Source organism: Glycine max, chromosome 9, assembly GCF_000004515.6.
Source record: "Glycine max cultivar Williams 82 chromosome 9, Glycine_max_v4.0, whole genome shotgun sequence".
NCBI classification, from domain to species: domain Eukaryota; kingdom Viridiplantae; phylum Streptophyta; class Magnoliopsida; order Fabales; family Fabaceae; genus Glycine; species Glycine max.
This window is the reverse complement of record NC_038245.2, coordinates 42,969,767-42,982,383: the sequence shown is the minus strand read 5'-3', so window position 1 is coordinate 42,982,383 and position 12,617 is coordinate 42,969,767. Positions and strand designations below refer to the sequence as shown.

General features: G+C 32.7%; 1 protein-coding gene across 1 annotated transcript; it reads left to right on the top strand.

The window, feature by feature from the left end:
* The first annotated feature begins 4,270 nt into the window (after positions 1 to 4,270).
* On the top strand, positions 4,271 to 12,288 carry LOC100812298 (RNA polymerase I-specific transcription initiation factor RRN3). The gene is made up of 16 exons (XM_003534180.5): positions 4,271 to 4,470; positions 4,594 to 4,721; positions 4,824 to 4,907; positions 5,021 to 5,092; positions 5,194 to 5,265; positions 5,359 to 5,595; positions 6,032 to 6,142; positions 6,224 to 6,334; positions 9,148 to 9,273; positions 9,392 to 9,460; positions 9,557 to 9,663; positions 10,396 to 10,479; positions 10,595 to 10,682; positions 10,978 to 11,097; positions 11,292 to 11,476; positions 11,593 to 12,288. Exons 2-16 carry the CDS (start codon positions 4,608 to 4,610, stop codon positions 11,897 to 11,899), a joined length of 1,887 nt encoding a protein of 628 aa, XP_003534228.1. The 5' UTR covers positions 4,271 to 4,470; positions 4,594 to 4,607; the 3' UTR covers positions 11,900 to 12,288.
* The last annotated feature ends 329 nt before the right edge of the window (positions 12,289 to 12,617 follow it).

Here is a 12,617-nt window from a genome sequence, read left to right as displayed (position 1 = left end):
TAGTCATTCTATTTTTTATTTGAGTCCTACTTATATTGATACTCTTATATTGAATGAAATGATATGAACTTCTTCAATTAAAATAAAATATAAATACAATATTTATTTAGTTGATATTTTCAGGAGACTGCTTGTATCTTTTATCAGATTAAAATAATCTTACACTAGTTTATTCACATACTCAATAATATAACTTATTTTTTATCTCTTTTTTTTTGTTATATTATATCAATTATTGTATATATATATATATATATATATATATATGTTTTTCTAGGTGTTAATTTGTATAAAAATGTTTTACAATATTTTTAATTTATCTCATGAGGCCTACTTGGTCTCTTGCCAAATACAATATGAAAAAGTTTAAGCAATGATTATTTGTGTTATGCTGTTGTATATTTTTATTTTTCTCTAATTATGAACCATATAAGTAATCAAATATAATTTTTTAAAGATTTATAACGAATTAATATACTTTTAATTATTTTCTATTTTGCAAAATCATAAGAAAAAGAACAGTGATGAAAATTCATCAAAATTTATAAATAAGTTAAAATTATAAATTAATGAATGACATTATTTTACATTTTATTTTTATTTATGATCAATACATGCATTGAAGAAGTATGTTTTAATGGTTTATTGAGAATTAACGCATTTTTATTTGCTAATTTTAAAAAAATTGAGGGGGTAACTAAAAAAAGTTTAAAAAATATAATATAATGTATAATTATTGAAACATATTTTAACTAATCATAAAAAATTAAACTAAATCCATATTTTGTAGTCTTTCGTTTAAATTTATAGAATAACAAGATTGAATGAAGGATAACAAAGTTTATAAACAAGTTAATGTAGTATTCTGCCATCAAAATATATGAACACCAAATTATAACTTCTCGTGGAAACAAACATATATAAGGGAGTCCATCAACCATAGACCATAGCCAATGAACAGTCAAGAAAAAAGTGCAGCAAAGAAGTAAGTGCAGATAGGTTAGAAATTGGTTTGGATGGGACTTTGTGCAAATGGTGATGCTGGAAGTAACAAAAGAGTGCAAAGTGCAAAGTGCAAAGAGAGGTTTCATTCAAGGGGCTAGGATTAGGGCTAGTAAATGCAAGTTTTTGGAAAGGGTACACGTGGTAGTTCACGAGGCCAGCCAAACCCAGCTGGCAATGCCATTGCTACTTAACCTCCTCCTCATACTATCACTATTACTCACACAATAACCGTTTTGCTTTTTATTATTATTATTATTAAAAAGTATTTGAAATTTCTTATTTAACACTTGGTTAAAAAGTGATATCTCTGAATCCATGTCCTAGTTAAAATGAAATCTTAAACTTTGATTAAAAGACTCAAACATCAAATCAGTTCAATTATTTTGCCTTTTAAACCATTTTGTCTTTTGTGGCAGAGGAAAATTAAAGCAGCAAAATGGAAAGGGTATTGCCTATTATCTGATTGGTATCAATTCCATCGCACTCAACCTCACGTGCTGCGTAATTACCTGTCCCTTCGTCCCTTTCTCCGTTCAGGCGAAGCTCATGCACATGTTGCCGCTCCTCCTACATCTTTTCTACACGTATACACTCCACAAATACAATCATAAAAAAACAAAATTGTTTTCAAACAACAAATTGTATAAAGGTTTTATGACCACGAAAAAGATAATAAAAATCGTAATTTTTAATTCTTATAGTTTAAAAATGACTTTTTTTATCTTAAAGTTTAGATTTTATTTTTAGTTAAAAAATAATTTTTTTAGTCTTTATAAATTATATTTTAATTCTCTTTTATTGATAATTTTAATATTTTTTTAATTCTTATAATTTATATTTTAATTATATTTTAGTCCTTATTACAATAAATATATATAAAAATAATTAGTTACAAATTAGTTATAAAATATCAACTATTTTTTATTACAAATTATCTTGTGATAAATTAGTTACAAATTATTTGTTAATATTTTTGTAGTTAATTGTAATTGATAATATTATTCATATTTTGATGGTAACGATTAAAAAGAAATTAAAATATAAAGTATATGAACTAAAAAGATTACTTTCAAATTATATAGACTAAAAAAAATTAAAATACATAATTAGAAAACCCACTTTGTATAAAGACTAAAAGATAATTAAAATGTAAATTATAAGAATTAAATAAATTACTTTAAAACTATAAAGATTAAAAATTACAAATAATAAAATTATAGGAATTAAATGAGTAATTAAATTTTTCTAAAAAAAAACCAATACCAATGTGATGCAGTAAGTAGATAATAGATAATTATGGATTATTTTTTTGGTATATAAAGGGGCCCAAAGGTCCAAAAGAAAAACTTACAAAGAAATCAGTTTAGGAGCAGAAGCTCCCAAAGCATCAGCAAACAACAAAATGATTCAAATTATTTGTTAGAAGAAGATAATCTTTTAAGCAAATTTCCATATATAGAAAGATTAAGCTCTAGCAAGAAAGAAGAAAAAAACTAAATAATTTAATAGAAATGAAAATACAATATTATATAAGTCTTTTAAAGTTATTTTTGAAGTAATTTGATCCTCCTCTTATAAGAATATTGTTTTACTTTTGTTTACAGTCTTGACTGTTGACACGGGAGATTCAAATACAAATCTATAGTCAGATTTTCAGTTACATGTTTCGAACCCTTTCTTCAACATTCAAATCTCTTTAATTTAATTATTTCATTCCGTAGATTATGTAATGTTTTATTTTATTTTTTATCTAAGAACGTGTAATATTACACTGCAGATGATAAGATGAGGGCAATCTAAGCATAACTAGTCTGCTTCTTTATTCAAGGATATATCTTTCAATCTTTAAATATTTTAATTCATGACTCATAAGTAGCTTCCTTTTCTTAATATTGGCTATTTTTTAAAAAAAGATAATGTTATTGGAGGATAACAAAATTAAATAAAATCTCTCAACTTAAATTGAAATGTTAGTTTATCATATTATGAAAAATAACAGCATCTTGTAGACTTGACATCCGTTGGGTATGTCTAATCTTTATAGCTTTCAACTCTGATGATTGTCCTACCTAATTAAGGAAAATGACACATTAAATATTATCCTCACACTACTAGTATTAATTAGGTGGAAAAACTAAAGAGAATCATTGTTATTGATTCATCGATCCAACTGCATGCAGTGGTACCACACGGACTGCAATTCTCAGTATCAGAAGAATTTAGAGCGAAACCCTCCTCCATACCAAAAAATAAAAAATAAAAATTCAGAACCAAAAATTAAGAGCAAAACAGCAACTGTACCTTAGCTTGCCACACTCTAACTAGCCAACCTATTATACGTGGCAACTAAATTTAAAATTTAAAATAAAAATAATGCCTTATATTAATTTTCTCATGTGGAAAATTAAAAATATTTTTAAAAATTATGATATTTAACATCAACATGTATCAAATATATATGTCCAATATGTGTCGAATATGTAAAAGTGTAGACATGGCTTCAAATTGGCAAGGAAATCTCCGTTTTCTCAAGCGTACAGAGAATCAAAACAGAGATTTCACTGAAGAATTTATATTCCTCATTCATTTGATTATCTATTTATTTTATCATAATTTTACATATTAAAAATTATCATTGAGGCTACCAAAAAATATAGTTGGAGTGAGAAAAATATATACAACAAAACCCGATTGTATTGTACATTAAACAAATCACAAATGTACAAATGAAATCATGTTTTCATTACATAACAAAATGGTATTTCTATTGTATATATTATTTTTTACCCCATCTATATACAACGGAACATAATTAGTATACAACAAAATCATATTTCTGTGGCAAGGATTTATTTTCACACCAAATGTATACTGGAAACACAATTTCACCTGTAATTTTATCAATAAAATTGTGGTTCCATTTTGTAAATTACTTGCACCACCACTTAATCCAACATTAATATAATTTTGGATCTGGGGTGTGTGTGCAGCGGTGCTGGAGGGTGAGTGTGGGGCGGTGCAGTAAGGTGATGCGAGTGAGAAAAATGCAAGGGGAAGGGGTGTGGGGATTTGGTGAGTTGGCAAAGGGGGATTTCACAAGTGTGAGGTGAGAATAGCAACCCCCGATTCATGAAAGTCCAACTTAGGCCTAAAATCGTGCGAGGTCGACAACGGGCTCATTAGACTGAAAGGGCCCAACCCATAAGAAATTGAAGGAAAAAAAAAAAACAAAGAGGATGCGTATATAAACGACGCGTTTCCCTTTGCTGAAGACCCTCGTTGCTGTTCCCTCTTCGTAGCCGCAATTGCTCTTCCTTCGCGAAGAAGAGGTAACAGCATCTGACACCAGCGCCAGTTACCGTTTTCCACGCGCTTTCTTCCTTCTCGAAACGCCGTCGTTTGGCTACCACACATATATTTAGCATCACTGCTTCGAACCTTCTTTTTCTCACCGACGCAGTTTCCGTAAGCGTTCTCCGTTTAGTTCATATCTGCGCTTTTGCCGTTATTATTTATTAGCTTATTTCTAAGTGCTTTTCGTTTACGCTTTACGATTTCTCTTTTTTTGTTTTTTGTTGCGTGTGTTAGGGTTTTAAGGAAGCATGGGAAGGGTTCAGGTGAGTGACAAGGAAGAATTCTCTCAAATGGAGAACAACGATTTCAGTGATTCGCAGTTAGTTCATCACTTCAGAGGTGTGCTTGTTGCAGTGACAACGGTAAGCTATTCTAGAAAAGAAAAATTGCCACGAGTTTTGCTCAATTCGATGTTGATGTTTCCTATTGTCGAAGAAAATATAATTTGGATTGTTGTGGCTCAGGGTGATCGAGAGAATTACGATGAGCTCGTTGGTTATTTGCACCCGAAGAAGCATCTTAATCCTGATGAGGTTGCTATACTTGTGGTAGGTTCTTAATTTAAAGTTCATAATGAAGTGCAATGTTGCATTGATATATTGAGCTTAAATTTAAGCCACCGTGCTGACCATTATACTTTTATTATATCTCATGGTTGCAGACAACTTTGAAGGCGCTTTCTGGAGCAGTGTCCTATATAGATTCTGTTCATCATGAATCCCTGCTCTTTGCTGTAAGATTTTTTTTACGGTGGATGTGTTTGAGACTTCAAATTTATTTCTCTATGGTTGGTGATTTAAGGATATGATTGATTTTGATAATTTTTTTGTCCAGGTTTCGAGAATGAGCCTCTGGAATTGTGGAATTGATATTATGGATGCACTGCTGGAACTCATCATATCTTTGGTACGTGATCATTTTGCATCACCCCTGGATTTGTAATTATGGAGCCAATGGTGAATTTTTTGTTAAGTTTGCTGCCAATATATTTTTCTGCAGGCTGTTTCCAATGGAAAATATATCGATTGGTGTTTGGAGATGCTTGTGAAAAATTTTGTGCCGCCTTTTTACCTCTTAGATTCTCTGAGACAGGAGAACGGAATTGACAGAAAAAATAAAGTTCTGTCACGGGTACATGCAGCATTGAAAGAAATAGCTGATTTGGTGCCTCTTGCACCCTTGCGACTATCTCCAATAGTTATCCAGAAAATGCCGAGTGTCTTCAGTAAGGAAACTGTGAGTTCATACAACTTTCTCTGGATACTTTAAATGAGTTTGATGTATCAATCAGCTTGATGCCAATTGTCATTATACATTTTTTGCTTGTCAATTTACATTCAGTATCTTAGCTGTTCAGTATTTCCACTTGTTTTTGATATATGTCTAATGTATGGGCATTGTTTACTTTTATGTTATGCATTATGCAGGATCTGTTAAGACTCCATTTCCTTGGCCTTGAATTATTTTATATAACAGACAATAGATACCATTTTTTTTTTTACTTTTTAGTATGCATTTTGGTTTTGATATTTTATGTAGAAACTTTATTTTGTTGATGTGGAGAGAGCTGATATTCAGTTTTCTACTTTTGGGTATTGCTAACTTATTTATCAAAGAGAAATATATTTAACTGTAATCTTTTAATCAGAGTTCCCTTTTTTGTTGCCTGTAGGAGATTGTCATGTATGTCGAGAATATGTTGAGGCTGGAGAGTGGTGCACTTGGAGAAACTGTTGGTTCTACCATGCTGCCTGCTCTTGTGGATAGGTTGCTAGAGTTGGATGTAAGTTAATCCTTGAACTTTTTGTCAAAGAAAAATTGGGTCCTTTGGCCAATAATATAGTTCCTATTAAACTGGTTGTAGGTGGAAATTGGATGGGATGGAATCCTGCAAGAAGATGCTAAAGGCATATTTGAAATGGAGTTAGAAGATGTTACTGAATTTACTGATGAGGATGAGAATTGTGATAGTATGGTATGCATCTTATTATGTATTTAAATTTCATGTTGTGGTCTAATGATGGAATGGTACTTTGAAAATGAAAATGTGCTCCTTGTTAAATTGAAGATAGAAATTTGTTTGAAGGCGAAAAAGCTCTTATTCCTGTCCTTGGTGCTCGGTATTGCTTGTCTGATTTGTGTTCTTCTATACATTTTATGTGTGTTGTGAAGTTGGTTAATCTTTGTTCCTTCTCTGCACACTGTTTCCTGAAATGATAATTGCTTATTTGTTAGAACCAGACCGATTTGGCTGGTACAACTAGGAACTGGTCAAAGACTGGTTTGATCAACCCTCTAAACTAGCCTGGCAAAGAACTGGTGTAAAATCGGTTCCCTGCAAAAAAAATTAAGTGAATAACTCATTATAGTATTCTAGCCCAACATTGATGATTGGTAATTATATCACTTGTATTTATTTAGTTTCTAACAGTAGATGCTCATGGATTTTTTTGTTTAATATTACTTGACATATTATAAACTAAATAATATTATTTTATTATTACCGTATCAACCTTGGTTCAATCCCGATTAGACCATTGACAAAAAAAACCTTGGAGAAATGTTAAAGCTTGAGTGTAATTTTGGAAAAGGTTCAAGAGGGCTAACATAAATGAGAAGGAAAAGGTTGGAAGATCTGAGTTTAGTTGAAATACAAGTCTCCGTCTAACATAGGTGCATTTTTGTCGGAGCATATGTAAGTTTATAAGGCTGTGGAAGTAGCCATTAGCCTATGAAAATACAAAGGGCCTTATTGTGGTATTTGCCTGTTTCAGGCTAGCTTGCCAAGCTAAGTTGTACTTAGGCTTGGCTTAATCTGGCCATGGTTGAGGTTGAGCAGCTTTATGAAGTGGAAAAACTTCGTACATTGAGTTCAGGTACTTGATTGTTCATATGATAAGTGGAAGTGAGCTTGTTTTTTTTGCATTGATGAGTACTATTCAAACAATTTCGTTATGTCTGGCTAATGTCATAATTGCAAGAATTTCTTCTGTCAAAATTGATCTTATACATTTTAATCAGTACGATATTGGAGGTTATTATGTTCTGATGCAGATGTCTGGATCTTTTTGATTTATTGAGCTTTACATTTTTTGTCAATGTTTACACCAGTAAGCATTTTCACTCATCCTTCTCAGCAGGGAGTGTGGCAGAATTTTTCAATTGAGTTCAGTTGGTAAATATTTCCTTGTGACCTCGTGTCGGTCCATCAATTGAACTGGGTATGTTTCCTAAGTTAATTCTGGTGACTGGTGCGTGTTCTCCATCTGTAGTCATAGGTGCCTGCATTAGGTTGCTAAGTGTATCTAGTTTGCCTTTGACTATATTGCATTAGGTTGCCAAGTGAATCTAGTTTGCCTTTGAGGTGAGCCAACCTATGGCATTGAGTATTTGTTGGCTGTTATCCATCCGTTTACATTCAAGAATAAAATTCTTGTAACAAATTCAATGGCTGAAAGTGTCCATGCATTGTGCTTTCATTGGCATGGTTGATGTGGCAAACAAATAGTGACTGAAATTGTCTGGGTCATTGGGGTATCATACATGAAAATTGACAAGATCAAATTAAGGGACTGTAGCATGTCATGGTAGAAGTTATATGGTAAAAGCAAATGTGACAACCAAGCCAGAATAATGGACAATCAAAATAACAGTACATTTAGTTTTTTCAGTCAAAACCACAGAACCAAACCAAAACAGAAAGATTCTAACTTAACTATGAAATTGGCCGAAACAAAAAAAGAAGATAACAGAAATTAATAAGCAAGTAGACGATACTATATTATAGCACAGGAGAAAGTGTACAGAAAACCAAAATAAAAATCAATAGAAAAAGATTCGTTGACGGGACAGATCTTTACACACAGTAAAGCAAAGTGTTTAGATGCCTGGCAGCAGCTATCTTGTTTCTCTTGCATAACTTGATCTGTATCCTTGTTGCTACTGTCTTTTATTATACTGTAACCTGATGATTTTTATGAGTTGGGCTTTGTCAAGTCCACTGCCATTAACAAGGAGCTTGCATGGAGCTCCATCACTGTGAAGAAAGCTCCCTCAAGTTGCCTGAGGTGCTCCTTATATCTAATCTCTTCTCTTGCCTCTTTTTGAACTTGTATGTGCATCTTCTGGCTGTAACTCCACCGATGTCACAACTAACTGAATCCAAAAACAGCTATACCTATAGGCCGAAAGGAGTAATAGTTTCCCTTGGGTAGTGGAGTGTGAAATAATCTGTTTAGATTTTCCTTTTAGATGACTGAATTGTTTGGATAACATCTATGAATTTGAGTAAAATAATCTCCTTATTTGATTTCTTATCAACTGTAGTCACCTGAACTTGAGATTTACTCTCGGTTTAAGGTGCAACCTACAGTTTTGAGGACCATGATCTGATGATTCTAAAAGGAAGGTTAAACCTCTAAATAGATTGATTGGTAATGCTAGACCTTGCTGGTGGTCTAATGCTTTCTTAATTAGCTATGCAGTGCACACCTTTATGCAAGTGGTTTGAATATTTTGTTACAAAATATAGTTGGTAGCAAGCTTCTTGATGATTAATATGACTAATTAACTGTTATGTATATAGGGTTAGTGTTTATCTCTATGTTTATTCATTATGCAATGCTAGTTATTCGGGGAGTTTAAGTTATCTTCTTTGCTGATCATGAATATTTATATATTAAATTATATGCTGTATATTTTGAGTTTTCTGCTTATATTTCCCATGACTAATGAATAATGATCATTGTATTTTTCTAATAATTATCATGATTTTTGGTGGTTTTACAGCTTTCGTCAGAGTTGTTAAATAGGAAAAATTTGCAAGGCAACTTGGTGGTTGAGAAATTAGATAGCCTAATGGTGCTGGCATTTTTGCATCTTGAATCCTGTCAAAACAGTGGCCGTTTGGCTGAGGTAATCCCATCTATTAAGTATAAAATTACACACATAATTGCACACATGAGGGCACACAACATATTTTAAAAGTGCATCAACAAGACTTCATAATATTCTAACTGTTATCTTTGATTAGGTATTCAATACCCTACTGGCTTCATTTCAGAGAACTGTATTAAATGCGTACAAGTCAAAATTTACCCAGGTACTGTTTCCCTAATCATTACTGTTTCTATTATGTTTCTTGCTGGTACTGTTTCTGTGAAATGTGTTCTCATTAGTGGTGTTTATTTTGTTGCAGTTTGTGATGTTCTATGCATGTGCACTGGACCCTGAAGGATGTGGTGTGAAATTTGCGATGGTTCTTGCAGATATGTTTGGAGGTGATGCTAATCCCCCTATTACTAGGTAATTTTTTATTGTTGTGTTAAAAATTTATAGGCTTAAATACCTTTTTAGTCCTTGCAATTTAACATTTGTTTCCGTCCTTGCAAAATTATTTTTGTGTTCTTAGTCCTTGCAAATTATGTTTGTTTTGTTTTTCGTCCTTATAGCGATTTTTTCACTGTTCAAAGCGCTATCTAAAGTGCTTTAAGCACTAAAAGCAAAACATAGTTTGCAAGGACTAAAAATAAAAAAAATAATTTTGCAAGGATGAAAAGAAAAAAAGTGCTAAATTGCAAGGACTAAAATGATATTTAAACCAAAATTATAATTCTCCTGAATCCTAATCGACAATGGTAAATAAAATATATAGGTGGAATGGTCTTATGTATACAGTAGTCACACCTAGCATTATTGATTTTTACTGCCTTAATGTTTTCTTCCATCTGATCACGTCTGTAACTTGGTCATCAATAATTGTTGAGTTACAGCAACTAGCGTGAATTAAATGATCTGTTATATTGCTTGATACTACTGTGTCAAAATGGTGGACTTAGTAGCTGCAACTTAATTCTGTTGTAAAATGATTTCTGCTACTTATCTTGAAATGCTGTTTGATGGTAAAAAAAACTGGACTGGAATGAAAGCTTCATGCAGTGCATGAAATGATGTATTTTCAAATGTAAATATATGTTTTTTTCAATCAATTTCAAATGTAACTTCTGGCTTTGGTAATTGTCTTCATTCGCTCTGCAGGATGAGTGCTGTTGCTTATCTGGCTAGTTATTTGACTCGTGCAAAGTTCCTTTCAGCTGCATTGGTCACTAGCATCATACAAAGGTTTGGAAACATTTTGAATGCCCACTGTTCATTTAATGACCAAATAAGTTTTATTTTGTAAGAAAATATGCCAAATTTTATAAATTGATTTTATGATCTTTGGTTGAAATTTCAGCTTGGTTGATTGGTGTTATGCTTATTGCAAGTTCCGTGATTTTGACATGAACCCACGAGCACATCAAGTTTTTTATTCTGGCTGCCAGGTGAGCCTTGTCACATTTTTAATTGGTGATTTGGGGGTGGGGATAGGGGACTGTAAATGTGATGCCTTTTTATTAATTCTGACTAGGGAATGCAAGTATGCAACTACTTTTGAACATCACCCCATCACCATTTATTTTGATTGATTATTCATGGACCAATTCAACAATATAATTAATTAATTTGGGGCTGTCTTAAACCTGGTGGAAACACTGTTATTTCTATAAACTGCAAAAAATGACTATTTTTTCTTGCAGAATTTTGATTTTGTCTGTTATGTTTTTTTTGTGTGAGCAGGCCATCATGTATATTATGTGTTTTCGCATGAGATCTTTGATGGATGTTCCTAGGCTTAAGTTGCAGCTGCTTAATATGCCCATGGAGGCAATCTTGAAACATAAATTGAGTCCCTTGAAGGTAAGGAATTTTTTACAACCGTCATGCTTAGTTGTCGGATTTTGCTTATAAAATGATGGGGGGACTGTATTCACGTCCTCCTGATATTTTTGAGGTGGTGAAGACTGGCACCTTGTTTGAACTTTTCCTATTTCAACGTTGTGCTGCTTTGTCTTAAACAGAACTTTGGAGATTGATATAAACTTTTCTGCCAGGTGTGTTTGCCCACTGTAGTAGTGGAATTTCTTAGACAGGCAAAGGCTGCTCAACTTTTCATGGCATCAGAGTCATTTGTTTTCGATGATATGCTTGAGTCTGATCTTTCCAAGGCTTTTGGCGGGATGGATAGACTTGACATGTTTTTCCCATTTGATCCATGTTTGTTGAAGAGAAGTGAAAGGTTAGTATTATTGAACCAAGTTTATCTGATTTGATATTAACATTTTATTGAGTTAAATTTTATGCTTACGTTGCTTTTTGTTCTCCACTCCGACTCTCAATGTGGACTGTCTCCAGCTACATAAGGCCACATTTTGTTCGCTGGTCAAAAGTCAGAACTACATATGATGACGATGACGACAATGATGAAGTCAGTGATAGTGGCAGTGAATTATCAGATGATGATTTTATTGACAGGAACGCCAAGGATATGATTGACGATGATATGATGGTGAGCGTTGAAGGCGCTGATTTTAACCCTGACTTGAACAAAATGTCTATTACTCCCAGAAAATCTTTTAAACATGGGTTTGAGACACCGTTGAATCAATGTACGCGAATGCCAGCAAGAATCAGACCGTCCACTAGTCCGGAGTCTCTGTGATACCTATCTGCTTGTGATGATCTCTTTACATAAAATAGGAAATCTGTCGATCTTTCAGTGTTCATGCCAGGAACTAATCAGCATAGTGGTGTCCTATAAAATAGGGCATTGATATTTTTGGGATTTGAGTCCTATACAACGAGGGGAGTTACTTAAAAGGAAAGTGTGGAATTATAGCCGTTAATTTAAGTGGTTCTGCACATTGGAGGAGCAGAGTCAAATTCGTAATGTTCATATAGTATAATTTTTTTATTCACACCTTGTACTGTGTTAGTGAATAGGAGCCGCAAACCCTAAGATTCGTTCCCTGCTATATTGTAAGTATAATTTATGTTGAGGATACGCTACATTAGATGAAATACAGTATTTTGTTGAGTTGGAGGACAAAAGAGGTGTGTGTATAGTCTATTTTTTTCGTGCGAAGTCTGAATTCCACCGTGGGTTGTGTACAGTATTCGAATATAATTCCTAAATGCATTGAAGCTCTTGTGGTCGAATGCATATGATTAAACTTGGATTGATGAAAAAGAGATTAAATGAATTAGAATAAAATAAAAATGGAAGAAAAGAAATGGGTAATAAGTTGATATATTTTACTTGCATTTAAACCTTTCGATAACATTTTTCTTTTTGACAAAACCCTTTTGTTAACATTTATTTGTATGACTGGAAACATAAAATTTTCAAAATGTTCATATGTAATTATAATGTTTTTGTT

What these genes read in the sequence shown, in the direction of transcription:
- LOC100812298 (XM_003534180.5), top strand. Translation starts at nt 4,608, where the DNA reads ATGGGAAGGGTTCAGGTGAGTGACAAGGAAGAATTCTCTCAAATGGAG. An exon ending in ATGAATCCCTGCTCTTTGCT is followed by an intron (nt 5,093 to 5,193) that starts GTAAGATTTTTT and finishes TTTTTTGTCCAG; the next exon opens with GTTTCGAGAATGAGCCTCTG. An exon ending in GTCACTAGCATCATACAAAG is followed by an intron (nt 10,480 to 10,594) that starts GTTTGGAAACAT and finishes TTGAAATTTCAG; the next exon opens with CTTGGTTGATTGGTGTTATG.